This window comes from Pelophylax lessonae, assembly GCF_965119305.1.
Source record: "Pelophylax lessonae genome assembly, chromosome: 4".
Taxonomy (NCBI): domain Eukaryota; kingdom Metazoa; phylum Chordata; class Amphibia; order Anura; family Ranidae; genus Pelophylax; species Pelophylax lessonae.
The window spans coordinates 469314447-469328572 of NC_138771.1; the positions used below are offsets into that span (position 1 = coordinate 469314447).

A 14126-nucleotide genomic window follows, 5' to 3' on the forward strand; every position below is an offset into this window, starting at 1 on the left:
ATCCTATCCAGCGACTCCTACGGAGGTAGCGCTACACTGAACTTTTACTTTCTGCATCAGCTCACCCCCCTATAGTTATAACCTTTTGTATCACATGACCATTCCTTTTAGATTGTAAACTCTAACGAGCAGGGCCCACTGATATTTCTTCACAAACTGTTGGTGCTATATAAAAATCCTGTAAAATAATAAAATTAGAAATGATAATATAGTAAACATGCATTGAAAGGATTTCAGAGCAACTGTTAAGGAAATATGCTGTAGAAAACAATTACGAAAACAAGACAGATCAATGTTAAGCGGCCTTTTTCATAAACTGTTCATAATAAGAAGTCTTAAAATTCTCATCAATTACATTCACTTTTTATCTTATTAGAGACCATCATTGGAGGTGTCATAATTATCAATAAATTATGTAACTGGGAAATGAAACCCCAAGACACCATCAATCAGCATGTGTTGCTTTACAATTGTTTGAACCTGGTGTTTCCCCACAGGTCAGTTACACCGATTTATCAGATATAGATTACACAGTTATGCGATCTCAGATGATAATTTGGATGAGTGGGTAGGTCTGGTCTCATGCCTCTGGACTTATAAAAAGGAACCACCAAATGACCTGCACACACTGATCTTCTCAATCGAAGACCCTTCGTAGCCCCTCTGTGTGACAACAGCACCATGGCCTTCACTGGAAAATATGAGGTTGAGTCTCAGGAGAATTATGATGCCTTCATGAAGACTATTGGTAAGCATAATCTTGATGGCCATTTTCTTAAAAAATTACTTGCTATAAATGAGTTTTAAAGCTGCAAAGCCCAACATAGATACATGAAACTATAATTTTTTCTACATTGTATTTTTAAAGTGCTAAAGTTCTTGTTTGCATTAATTAGAGTTACAAGTGTTAAAATGTGGTAATTATAACATCCCAAGTCTCATCCCCTGTTCTGCCACGCTAAGGGTCTATGAGCCTTTTGGAAATGAATTATGAAATGTGGACAAAAGCTCTGGCTTCTATAAAGTCTATCTCCATCCAGAATGTTTTAGTTTTGTATAGAATAGGGAAGAGTTAACATTTCTGCCAGATTGTTATGGTGACCCCACTGGCGAGCTGTATTGTCTCTTTCCCTCTTTATGACACCCTTACAAGAAATTGGGGAGCTGTTGTTACTGGGATTGGAAGGCATAGACAGTAATGTGAAATGTATTTTTTGGACGTGTTTCAGTTAGAGAGTATTTCCATCACTTCCTGTCCTGGGAGGATGTTTGGGTAAATCTCCCCAACGAGGACACAGATGGCAATAAAAACTTGAGACCAGCTCTAACGCTACCTTTCTATTGACGTCTGTCCCTCCGTTAAGGAGATTCACCCTCTCTATTTGTCCTGTTTACCATTATCATTGAAAGTGAAAGTAAAAGAAAATCCCAAATTTTGGGTTTTCTCAAGAAAAGGAACAGAGGGGAAATCTTCCAATAGGGAAGCTAGTTCTGGTGACCTGGGGGTCCACAAGGAATTCCCTTAATTCGCAGGAGTTTCCTCTCACTTCCTGTTTGGCTATGGGACAGGAAGTGAAGGGAAAACTCTGCAATAGGACATAGATAGCGAAAAAAAAAAATTTTGCCTATAGTTCTACTTTAATTCTTATTTTTCAGTGAGTGTAATGATGTGGGTCACATGCCCTCTTCCCTGTAACATTGAAGTGGGGTACACAGTATAGGTTTATTTTTCATTCAAAATTGAGCGGCCTGAACAAAAAAAAACTTACAGATCGCCGTACTAAAGCAAGAGATGTTAGTGTGGTGATCTTTCCAACTGTGCCTGTGTTTTCTTACTTGGGGTCTGTCCCAGCCCCCCACCAAAACTCACTGAGCAGCGATCGCAGCCATCACTAGACTGGCTTCTGTAGAACAGACAGCTGTACACATGGGCCGAAAGTTGGCCGTTTCCTGCTGAGCTAACCATTTTTGGATGGTTTTCGGCCTGTGTCTACCCAGCTTTAATGGATCAAGAATCTTCAGTTACATTTCTGTGGTTGGGGGAACTGCTAATGAATGACCTCAGTAAAAATATGGTGAAAAGGGCTGTGATTTCCAATGACAGATGGAGGTAGTGCAGCAAACTATGGACTCCCTTGTACCATTGGCAGTGCCACCACTGTATCTTTATTATGGTAGAAATGTTCCAAGTACCAGTGTGCCAGTGTTCTGGAATCTATGTTGGTTCTATAGAACTTTTCAATGTAGATGACTTAAGGTTTTAGTTCACATATGAACAACTCCACCATGATGATGATGAAGGAAGAGGTGTTCATGTTAGCACTTTTTTTTTAAAAACGCTATCTTGAAAATCTATCAGTCCCATCGTTTTTTATTCTGAGAATGCTCAACCTAATTACAGAGACATAACTAAAAGTCATGGTGCCCTGATGCAAAATAAAAAAAAAAGTAAAAGAAACCTGTATGGAGAGAAAATCTGTGGTCTACTATTGCTGACCTCCCAAATTATTTCAACAAGACCAATCTTCTGCACACAAGAAACGTGCACTGGCCCAAGACAATCTGTATCCTTCAGCATATCCAATTTTTCCACTGGTTTTGCTGCCCCCGTCAGGCCGTGGAAACCCAAAGCAAATACTGCAAAAAGAAGGAATAGAGGGCACAGGGACCTAGTGCATTACCTTTGTGATACCTTTATTGTGTAAAAAAGACAAATGTATACTCACAAACAACATCAACAATTAGGCACATCAAAGTCCACAATGTACTTAAAGCAGCCTGGCCACCTAGACAAGTCCCAAAGGTGAGAAGACAATTCAAATGGCTGACGCGTTTTGAGGTAAAACCCCTCTTCCTCATAGGCCACACATGCATCAGCTGTGCATCATCTTAACAGCCAGAAATGTTGTAATTTTAGAAGATTGGTAGACTTCATGTACTGGTAAAAGTGTGAGGTGTGGCATTACTAACAAAATCATATTCTTGTACATCCTATTTTTTAATACAACTAAAATAGGTAAACTATATTTAATGGAAAACTTCTGAGTAGAAATAGGTTAAAACCACTGACTGCTTTTTTTCTGTTGTTCATGCCAGATATTTTTACTGAATCTTTACTCTTGAATTGTTATAAAAGAGTAGCCTTACCTCTCAGGGATTATGTGATTTATTTTATTTACTTGTATTTTCTTCCTGTCAGCAAAGCATAGGTATGAGGCTGTTTGTTCTATTTCCTTTTCAGCACTGACAACAAACTCTTTAGCTGGCCATAGATGGAATGAAATGTAGCCAATTCATCAGGGCCTGGCCAAATTTCGATCCATCTATGGCTGCTCCAGCTCGTGAGCAAGCTGATCTAATAACCGACTGCTCTTGAATGGGCTTATTGAAACATTTTGCTTCGATCAGCACTTCCACCAATTCACCACTGATCAATATATTCTGATAGGGAAAGGGGTCTCCTCTGTCAGAATATAATGACACAGTGGGGAGCATTACACTATCCACCTCGATTGTGTGGGTGGGGGATTCCGCAGTCTGTTTAAAAAAAAAAAAATGAAAGCGTATGACCAACTTTACTTAAATCCCAGTTTAAAAAGTTATAAAAAGGCATTTTTACTCTGGACTTTAAGTAAAAATGCCTTTTTTTAACTTTTTGTTTCAAATCGCATGACAAGCTGTACCCCATTGCAAACAATGGAACCATTCAAATCACCGCAATTCATGTCGCCAAAAGGTTCCTGCACTACTTTTTTCCTGATTTCATTGCGACTTGTACAGATTTGTGTTAAATTAAGTTGCAAGTCACAATACAATTGGAGGTACAAATCGTATTGATCTGCAGCTTTCAAATCACGATGAAGTAACGCAATTTCAAAGCCTCACTGGTGTGAACCAGGGCTTAAACCAGGGTGTATCATTTAGTAACCACACTGTTTGTATGTTAGTTTGAGAGGGGAGACCATTCCCTTACCGATCTCCAACGGACAGAAGAAATGGACTATCTCGCTACCACTTAGGCAAAATACACATAAAGGAAAGTTCACATTTCTATTCATACAAAAAGATAAAAAGAGGATATCCAGATACCGATAGGAACATAGTTTTCAATATTCATATAAAAAACAAACAGATAAAATACATTCTGTCTATACATATGTGTCACTAATACTTAGTGTACTCCCAAGTGGAGACAAGAGGTACAGAGGTCATTGAAGGACATAGGCTCCTCTACATGTTTCGCAGGGTTTACCACTTCTTCAGGAGGATTATATCTGAAACAGAGCATCAAATTATATACAGTATCTAAAGAAACAAACAGCAGAAAATATTAGATTGTAGTAAGCATAAATATTACATGGGGAAAAACAATACCGCTTACCCATAAGCCAGCACACAGGACCAAGACAGAGGAGCCACCAAAACTCCCCCATGGCGGATATGGGGGACATATATGAGTGGATGGATTGATCCTTTGTAGTAATATACGAAGAGGTATATATGTGTGTATGTACTTACTGAAAATATATATAAGGAGGGGGGAAAGGGGAAAAGAAGGGAAGGAGGAAAAAAGAGGAGAGGAAGAGTATGTTGAAAAACTGCTCCTGTCCCCATTTCTCCCGTTTCACTATGTCTAGTTTTGAACCTAAAGTGTTACTAAACCCAGGAGCCTGCATTCACTATATCTGGTCTCCCACAGTACACAGAACATGGAAATGCAATTTTTTTTAGAAAATATAAGCTGCTAAATACCTTTTCTCATCAGCAGTATATAGCAGTCTTGTGACTTATGTCAGTGTCTGACTGAGCACTGGGTAAAGGTTGTAGGAGTCTTCTTTCTCCTCTGACTGTCCTATGAGGCTGCATGACTCCTGACCCTAGACCATGGACAGTGCTGATTGGCCCTGTGCTGATTACATGCACCACCCCCCCCCCCCCCCCCCAAAAAAAAATGATTACATACCAAACTGTGCATGTGCAGAATTTTCCCAATGCTCTGTACTCTCAGGAGATGGATTGGGGACTGTGGAAGAAGGGGAGGATTAGAGAAGACAGGATCAAACAGCCTTTTTACACTGCAGAGGCTTAACCCCCTTAGGTTCCACAGTGAGTATAACAAGCATGCTTTACTGCATATACAGACCGATTTTGCTGTTGTGGGTTTAGTAAAACTTTACCTCTTGTATTGTAACTTTGAAAACCAATACAATACAATATTGAGCCAAAAAAATCTGTGTATAGGCAGGACTAGGAGATGGTACCAGCTCTCACAAATAAGCATTGGCTTGACTCTCCTGCTGTCTGAAACTCTTTCCCCCAAGCACACAGCTCTAATCAGTATATCTCTTGCTCCATGAATAGGTCTGTTAATTTGGGCAGTGTTCAGTTTGGGGTGTACATGGATGTTGCTTTTGTATCAGATCAGCAGTCTAACTTTCCTAGTTTTATAGTCCTAGCAGTACTATAGGTGTGACCAGGTGCTGATTGACAAGCTACAGACTTGAGAATCAACAGTGACAGATCCAACAGACACACCCCTACAACTTTTTTTTTATCCTTCTGTGGTGCAAGAAGGCACAGGCTACATGAGAGTGGCAACTCTGCTCTAAATTCAGGAGCAGTGCAGCATTGTTGCTGCCCCATCACAGAAAGCTGCATTATGTGGATTTTACTGGCAGGATCAACAGGTATTTTTGGAATTTTGCAGGAGGCTAAGAGAAAACAAAAAGTGTAGATGCATTTATATTTAAATGCTACAGCATGATTTTAATGGAGGTCATAGTTCTACTTTAAATATTCAGTCCAATATATATCCTTATGCTCTGTTTCCACCTACCTTTGAGCGTTCCTAGCCACTTTCAGCTAAACATAAACCAAAACCAAACTTTGCACAGTGTATAATGGGCTGCCTTATAGGTGTGAAAAGCACAGGGTTGACATCTGGAGTGCATTCAGAGTTGTATAAAGTACTCGAAACCCATACTTGAGTAAAAGTACAAGTGCTCGATCAAAAAGTGACTTGAGTAGAAGTGGAAGTGCTCGATCAAAAAGTGACTTGAGTAGAAGTGGAAGTGCTCGATCAAAAAGTGACTTCAGTAGAAGTACTAAAGTATTCAACATTTTTTGTACTTAAGTATTGCAAGTAGTTTTTTTTTTTTTAAATTTTGCTACTCAAGTACTGAAAGTAAAAGTACCAGTAGTTTTGAAAAAAAAAATGCTACTCAAGTACTGAAAGTAAAAGTACAAGTACTGTGTTATGTAGTTATTAAAGAAAGAAGTCAAAAGTTTGAACATCATGTTGTTTTTTATTATTTCAAATGCAGCTTTTATTTTTACATACAGTAGCATTTATTTTCGTATGCGCTGATAATACAAATGTTTTGAGCTTCATGAAACCTGCCATCTACTGTTCTGGCAGTGGTAATTTTTATAATTGTAACGAGTAACTATGCAGCACAAAAAAAAAATATCGGAGTAGAAGTATTAAAATCATTGAAAAAATGTAGTGAAGTAAAAGTGGAAGCAGGAGAAAAGAATTCTACTCTAGGAAAGTACAGATACCGCCTTTCGGTACTTAAGTACAGTAGTGAAGTAGTTCTACTTAGTTACTATACATCTCTGAGTGCATTGCTACCCCTTCAAAGTTTTATTTAAGTTATATATTTTTTCATTATCACAGGTATCCCTGATGAGCAAATTGCCAAAGGAAGGGACTTCAAGTACACTACTGAAGTAGTCCAGAATGGCAATGAGTTCACATGGTCGCAGCTCTACCCCGGGCACACTTCAACCAACAAGTTTGTTGTTGGCCAAGAGTCTGAGATTGAAACAATGAGTGGAAAGAAGTTTAAGGTATTTGTATAGTCATCTAAACATGCAGTTCTTTAATGGTCTAGGCTTTAAAGGGAATGTGTAATGGTTCTGTATATAGTTTCTTTATAGATTGTAATCAAGACATTTTTTTTTTTTATATTTCCATTTAAGTTGAATATAGCATGTTAATATTATACATTTTCAAACTAGCCAGAAGATGAAGTTTGAGTCTCCTTTTCACATATTTAGTTAGTTCAGCTGTGCAGACAGAAGGCCTTTTTTTTTTACAGAACTCAATGAATTCTTGGACAAGTGACTCCTCCTTTATCACATACACTATATGGTCAAAAGTATTTGGACGCCTGCCGTTACATGCACATGAATGTTAATGGCATCCCAGTCTTAGTCTGTAGGGTTGAATATTGAGTTGGTCCACCCTTTGTAGCTATAACATCTTCAACTTTTCTGGAAGGCTGTCCACAAGGTTTAGGAATGTGTCTATGGGAATGTTTGACCATTCTTCCAGAAGCGCATTTGTGAGGTCAGGCACTGATGTGGACAAGAAGGCCTGGCTCATAGCCTCCACTCTAATTCATCCCAAAGGTTTTCCATCAGGTTGAAGTGAAAATTCTGTGCCGGCAAGTCAAGTTTCTTCATCCCAAACTCGCTCATTCATGTCTTTATGGACCTTGCTTTGTGCACTGGTGTGCAGTCATGTTGGAATAGGAAGGGGCCATCCCCAAACTGTTCCCACAAAGTTGGGAGCATGAAATTGTTTAAAATGTCTTGGTATGCTGACGCCTTAAGAGCTTCCTTCACTGGAACTAAGGGGCCAAGCCCAACCCCTGATAAACTGCCCCACACCATAATCCATAATCAGCTCTAATTCATCCCAAAGGTGTTCTATTGGGTTGAGGCCAGTCAAGTTCCGTCTCCCCAAACTCGCTTATCCATGTCTATATGGACCTTGTTTGTGCACTGGTCCAAATCATTTGGTGGAGGGGGATTATGGTGTGGGGTAGTTTATTAGGGGTTGGGCTTGGCCCCTTAGTTCCAGTAAAGGAAGCTCTTAAGGCGTCAGCATACCAAGACATTTTAAACAATTTCATGCTCCCAACTTTGCGGGAACAGTTTGGGGATGGCCCCTTCCTGTTCCAACATGACTGCGCACCAGTGCACAAAGCAAGGTCCATAAAGACATGGATGAGCGAGTTTGGGATGGAGAAACTTGACTTGCCTGCACAGAATTTTGATCTCAACCTAATGGAACACCTGTGGGATGAATTAGAGCGGAGACTGTGAGCCAGGCCTTCTTGTCCAACATCAGTGCTCGACCTCACAAATGCGCACAGTCCATCTTAATTTTATTTTCACACTGTGCATTAAAAACATAATAGAGGCAATCAGGTAGCCACAGACACTTTTCAGCATTAGGCCCTCAACAGGCCCACAGATAGCCGATGAACATTCTGATGGCAATTTTGCATTACTGAGGACAGATTTGGGTTACTTAATGAAGTGGCGTCTGTTGTCTGTGCAGTACATAGTTGTACATGTTTCTGTGATATGTGAAGGTACTGTATGTTTATGCATCAATGTGTCACTGATAAAAATACATTTTTGGAGTTTGCCATGGAGGAATTTTAATGGCCTACTCAGAGCCCTGACATTACCCTATTTAACAACTTTAGGAAACATATAAATTTAATTTCATTTAAAATAAATTACATTGTTAGCCAGGTTTTCTTATCTAAAATCAGTACCTGGCTTCACAAATGTTCATTTGGAGGCCCAGTCTAAACTCTTGGGAAAGCTTTTCCAGAAAAGCAGAGTCTGCTGTAGCTAACTCCATATTAATGCCCATGGTTTTAGAATGTCCAACAATCCTATATGGGTTTGATGGTAAGGTGTCCCCAAATTTTGGACATATTGTGTTTATCCAACCACCATATTTTATCTTTGAGACCATTTAGACCTATGCATATGCACACATGAATTTTTTTTTTTTTTTTTTTTGAGGAACATGAGAAATAGGGATTGATGTGGTGTAAATACAATATAAATGTACATAGTTTACTGATACATCTGTACAATCTCAGATGTGAGCATTAGCCAACTCTTTATTGAGCATTAGTAAGTATGAAACCTATTCTCTTAAAGTATATAACCAATAGAGAAGGTGAATCTGCCCAACCGGCAATAAAAAAAAAAAAAATGGACAAGGGGTTTTTATACTTTAATATTCTATCCAAGCATTTAAAAAAGTTGGCTTTAGATACACTCCAATACATGGTTCCTGCCTTGTGTGTCAGGGAACCCTTGCAGGAAAATTCTTAAAATCCTAACAACCCATCTAGCATCAGTTGTAAAATGAGCATATCACTTATTAATACAGAAGTATGGAATAATACATTTAGAATTTATTTTTCTTGCAGACCGTAGTTGGTGGGGAAGGAGGAAAGATTGTAGTGGATTTTCCCAAATACCATCATACCGCTGAGCTCATTGGTGGAAAACTAGTGGAGGTAAGAATTTTTTATATGGTATTTTTAAGTCCAGACCCTGTGATACTGAATAATTAGCTACAGAGTTCAATTTTATCGAATACGTACAGATCATGCTAAATCTGGTCTCAGCATGCTATCTTCAATAATTCAACTCCAATAATTCAAATCACTGGAACACATATTTTGCTTCCCTTTAAATAGGGCAAACCATGTCAATGCACCAGCTTAAAGGCCATCTCTGTGCGAACTTTGATTACCACCCATCTCCTCTCCCCACAAAATCCCCATTTTACCACCACTCCTTCTTAAAAAAAAAAACATACTTCCAAAGCCAATTGAACCTTACAAAGCCAAGTAAGACGATGAGACATTTAGATATTTTATTTTATTACTGCAGTGATTGGCTGGATGGAAGTGGGGTATTGCTTGTTGGGGAAGGGGGAGGGCCTGGCAAGAGTTGAACTTTAAATAAACTGTACACCCTATAAAAAATTTACTGCATTTGGTTGTGGCAAAACGGCCATGTCAGATGAAGGATTTTGTAAGCAGCAATCAACAGCAATTTATAGCCAGCGATTTGATCCCTACATTTAGAGGCAATGGGTGCTTAGAATCCATTTGTCTCTACCACGGGTTAAACTAATGATGCATCATTAGGGTTGGCATCCTCAGCTTCAAAGGGTAAGCAGCAATCAACAGCAATTTTTAGCCAGCGATTTGATCCCTATTTTCACAGGCGATTTGTTGCTTAGAATCAATTTGTCTATGCCACAGGTTAAACTAATGATGCATCATTATGGTTAGCATCCTCAGCTTCAAAACTCCTTTTCAGTGATGTGTAGCTAAGCCATTGGGGTGAATGCAATGTGATTGTCAACTTGCTGAGCGACTAAGCTACAAATCGTAAAATTAGCAGGTTAGTCATTCAACAGAAGATAGCTATAAATTCCTTAGCAAGAAATTGGGATAAAAAAATAAAAAGGATTACTGCAAATAAATTGCCCGTCTGACAGGGCCCTAAATCCTGCTGTGCATTATGCAACTACCTAACACCTAATGTCTTTCTTTATAAGGTAGATACTGTTTTTGGCTTATTTTAAAAGGCAATCGAAAAAGGAATGATGGTGTGTCTAGTGTAGTAAAACCAAAAAGTGTCAACTGCTCAATCATTTCACAACTGGCATAAGAAAGATACACAGCAGTGCTGGGACAAGGTCATCATGGGCCCAGAGAGAAGATGTCAAAAAGAAGTCTGATCTCTGAAGTGAGTACAGTGGTGTATCACCATTGCCTTCACTTCAGCTTTCTACTTTCATATGAATGGCTTTGTTTACCTTAAAACCCATTCATACATTATGAATTTGTCTGAAAATAATGGGCCATACACACTAAGATTTTCTGAAGACTTTTTCCTTTAGATTTACCAAAACCATATAATATGAGGTCAAACCTAAACACTTTCAATTTGTATGCAATCTGGCAGGCCCTTGCACTACATATAAAAGGTAAATCTGAAGGAAAAAGTCTTCAGAAAATCTTATAGTGTGTATGGCCCTTAACCGAAGCCATTAATAGTGATCCCCAGAGGCTGTTGCTGTGCAAGTTGAAGAGATGTGCTTGTCAGATCAGAGCAGTACTTTGTAGGGTTTGTTTTCTCGCCCTCTTCCCACATTTTCTGCTGCTGAGACAGGAGCAGTCTGGGGAGGAGGTGGCCAGGGATGTAAAATGGCAACAGAAAGATGCAGGCAGGAGACGGGTAAACATGCCCTGCACAGTCCCAATTTATTACAAACTTCTGTATTAGGAAGCCAGCAACTGTGTTTACACGAATACAGGAGCACAACACTGGCAAGAAGAAGGAGTGGGAAAGAGAGCACAGCCTCCACCTCCTCCTGTCTCTCTCTTGCGCAGCAGAATTAACTTGCAACTTCCAGCATTAAGCTGACAGGGGTAGTAATGCTGGTGTCACTACTCCTGTCAACCCATAGCGAAAGGAACCTGCCACATGGCATTCCCCACATGAAACCGCTGTACTTGGGGCAGCTGCTCCCCCCCCCCCCCCCCTTACAGCATGTGTAACTTATCACTCAGTTTTTCTAGAAGGAAAAGGAAACCTAACTAAATATTTTTATGAGGTAGGCCACCAGGTCTTGGTCTTTCCTTTACCCTCCCCGATTGCTTGGGTTTGGGCTTGCCATGCAGAATATGATAGCACATGCACATAGCCAACTTGTATACATATACTAGGGCCAGTTTTGACAGGAGCCAAGTAATCTTCCAGCATGTCTTTGGAGTTTGGGAGCAAACCCACACAAACAAAGAAAACATGCAAGCTCGCAGAAAGACCAGTGCTACAATGTGCTGTACACACTTCTTGCTAATGAGACTTGCTGCCTCCAACCAGTGGCCCTCCGTGTGTCAGCACCATGACCCCCTATCCAGTTATGACTCACCAGATCCCTAAACTCAGGTTGAAGTGGGTCTAGTGAGGTCGATTCACTGGTATCCCCCTTCACAAATTCTTAAATTTTAAAGACAACCACAAAATGCAGGATCATAGTGCAAACCGTTTATTAGGTACCATACCACCAGAAAGTATACAAATTCCCCATCTAAATGTAAGCGCGCCTAAGCTGGCACTAGCAGGAACCAGCTGTGTACTGTATCTCTCCGGATCGCTGTTCACCCCACCAACAAGATGGTGGATTGGCTTGCGTTCCACTACCCGAAACTCAATTCCTGGATGTGACGTCAGACCTACAGTGTCCCCACCAATCTGTCATCTAAAACATGTCCTTCACAGATAATTCATACAATGTTATACCACTGCATCACTCCACATAGAGATACAGAACAATGATATTTTGCAATTGCTATTGTAAGTTTCTAATGGAAGTGATCCAAAACATTTTGAGCAGATGTCCTTTCAGGAGTGGTTATGGTATCATGGTATGTGCTATAACAGCCATGTGAAATAAAAGTTGCAGATCAATTCCTCCATTGGGTAAATGTGGAACACTACCAGACCAACCGTTTAAGAGAGGATCGCAAGAGTTGAAAAGGGCACCAATCAGTTTTCCAACAATGTCATCACGTCTCCCAGCATATCGGTCTGGTAGTGTTTGACGTGTACCCAATGCATTGATCTGCAACTTTTATTTCACACGGCTGTAATAGCTCTGTGTCCTTAGATGATAATAAACCCTATCAGCACTCCTGAGGAACACTTCTGCTCAAAACAGGTTGGGTCGCTTCCATATGAAATTCACTGTAGCAATTGCAAGATATCATTGATTTGTACTTCTATGTGCAGTGAAGCAGTGCTATAACATTGTATGAATTATCTGTATAATATATCTTATAGGTTACAAGCAGCCATGATTTTTTCCTTTTAAACTGCTTTTTCATAGTTTAAAATAAGGCTTTATGGATAATTTTAGACAAATTTTAAAACATTGAATTCTGTGACTTATATGTGCCTTCAAAGTCCTCAGCAATTCTTTGTTGTTTTTGCTGGTGTAAGACCAGGGCTGGCTGGATAGAGTTCTCAGGATTTTTGTATTATTCTGTTGGTGTTAAAATTATGCAGTATCTCAGAGAAAGTCAGATGGTTGACACGTGACATTTTGAAACGGTCACTACATTGTGCGCATTGATCTTTGCCTTAATATATTAATATACCTTCAATATTTGTAATGTGTGTGCATGACATCCGCCCTAATATGCTTTCATTTTTTTTTTTTTTTACAGACCTCAGTGAGTGGTGGCGTCACCTTTAAGAGAATTAGTAAGAAGGTGGCATAATATCTCTGAATACCTGCTTTGTTATTTCTACCCAATAAACATTGGTTGCTTATTAATAGTTTGTCTACCTTGTTTTTCTTTTGCTGATACAAGGTACATTTTAAGTGACTCTGTGACTCACTTATAAGTGAAGGCAGTGGCCATTTGTTTGTACTGTTGGGGACGCACTGGACACCCTTGCTGCCATTGTAAATGTGCTGGGTGTCCAGTGGGCCCCTGTGCCTTCAAGGAGGAGTGGTCTCCCTCCAGGCTCACCTGCCCTCTGCCTATCCCTTATAATGCATGTGCTTCTACTATGGAGGCTCTCAAAATTTAGAGATAGGACTGCAGATAATACTGGGGTGCCATGAAGTGGCTCTGCAGCTTACGCATGTATTTGCAAATGTGTGCAAACAAAATCCCTGTTTTTAACACACACTGTTAGCCAGGATAGTTTGGTTGGTTGCAGGCTGGTTGGTAAGTTGAGCTGGGAATTTTCTTTGGGTTTGTTTGACATATGTCGCCCCTCCATGTGCTCCTTGCTGCAAGGGTCAGTCATAGGTGGGGGGCAGTGGCCATTTCCAGAAATCCGGAGCATTGAGAATAATAATATAATATCTATTTATTATACACTGTCAAATGAAATGGCATTCACTTAGGGTTTTACACCTATTTTAAAGGAGACCTGTCAAAAAAATGCATTCTCCTGAATGTGCTACCAACTTGGCTGCTTTGACTTCAACACTTAACAAGTATGCAGATCTGGAGTTCTGGTTTCACTTGTTGCATAACTGTTCTAACTCAAGCATTCAAGTCAGAGATAGCCAGGCAACTACAATTTATAATAGGAGGTCCACCGTGACAGTTTTCTTACTTCTACCATGATAAGCTTCCATTAAGGCACATTTTCTTATTAGTTGTACAAGATAAAGTTAGATGTTAGATGTGTTAATAATGTGCAAAGTATCACACCAACTGAAGCCGTAACACCCATTCCTGTCCTGGACAAATGACAATCTACAC

General features: G+C 39.7%; 1 protein-coding gene across 1 annotated transcript; it reads left to right on the plus strand.

Annotated features, from left to right (window-relative positions):
- Window positions 1-639: 639 nt before the first annotated feature.
- LOC309554478 (gastrotropin-like) lies at window positions 640-13180 on the plus strand. Its single transcript, XM_082256225.1, has 4 exons — window positions 640-748; window positions 6680-6852; window positions 9249-9338; window positions 13071-13180. Exons 1-4 carry the CDS (start codon window positions 682-684, stop codon window positions 13122-13124), a joined length of 384 nt encoding a protein of 127 aa, XP_082112351.1. The 5' UTR covers window positions 640-681; the 3' UTR covers window positions 13125-13180.
- Window positions 13181-14126: the final 946 nt, after the last annotated feature.

Bases quoted from the DNA above. Each gene is read 5' to 3' on its own strand.
- LOC309554478 (XM_082256225.1), top strand. From the start codon at position 682: ATGGCCTTCACTGGAAAATATGAGGTTGAGTCTCAGGAGAATTATGAT. The intron at 749-6,679 runs GTAAGCATAATC...TCATTATCACAG, and splicing joins TGCCTTCATGAAGACTATTG to GTATCCCTGATGAGCAAATT. The intron at 6,853-9,248 runs GTATTTGTATAG...TTTTTCTTGCAG, and splicing joins TGAGTGGAAAGAAGTTTAAG to ACCGTAGTTGGTGGGGAAGG.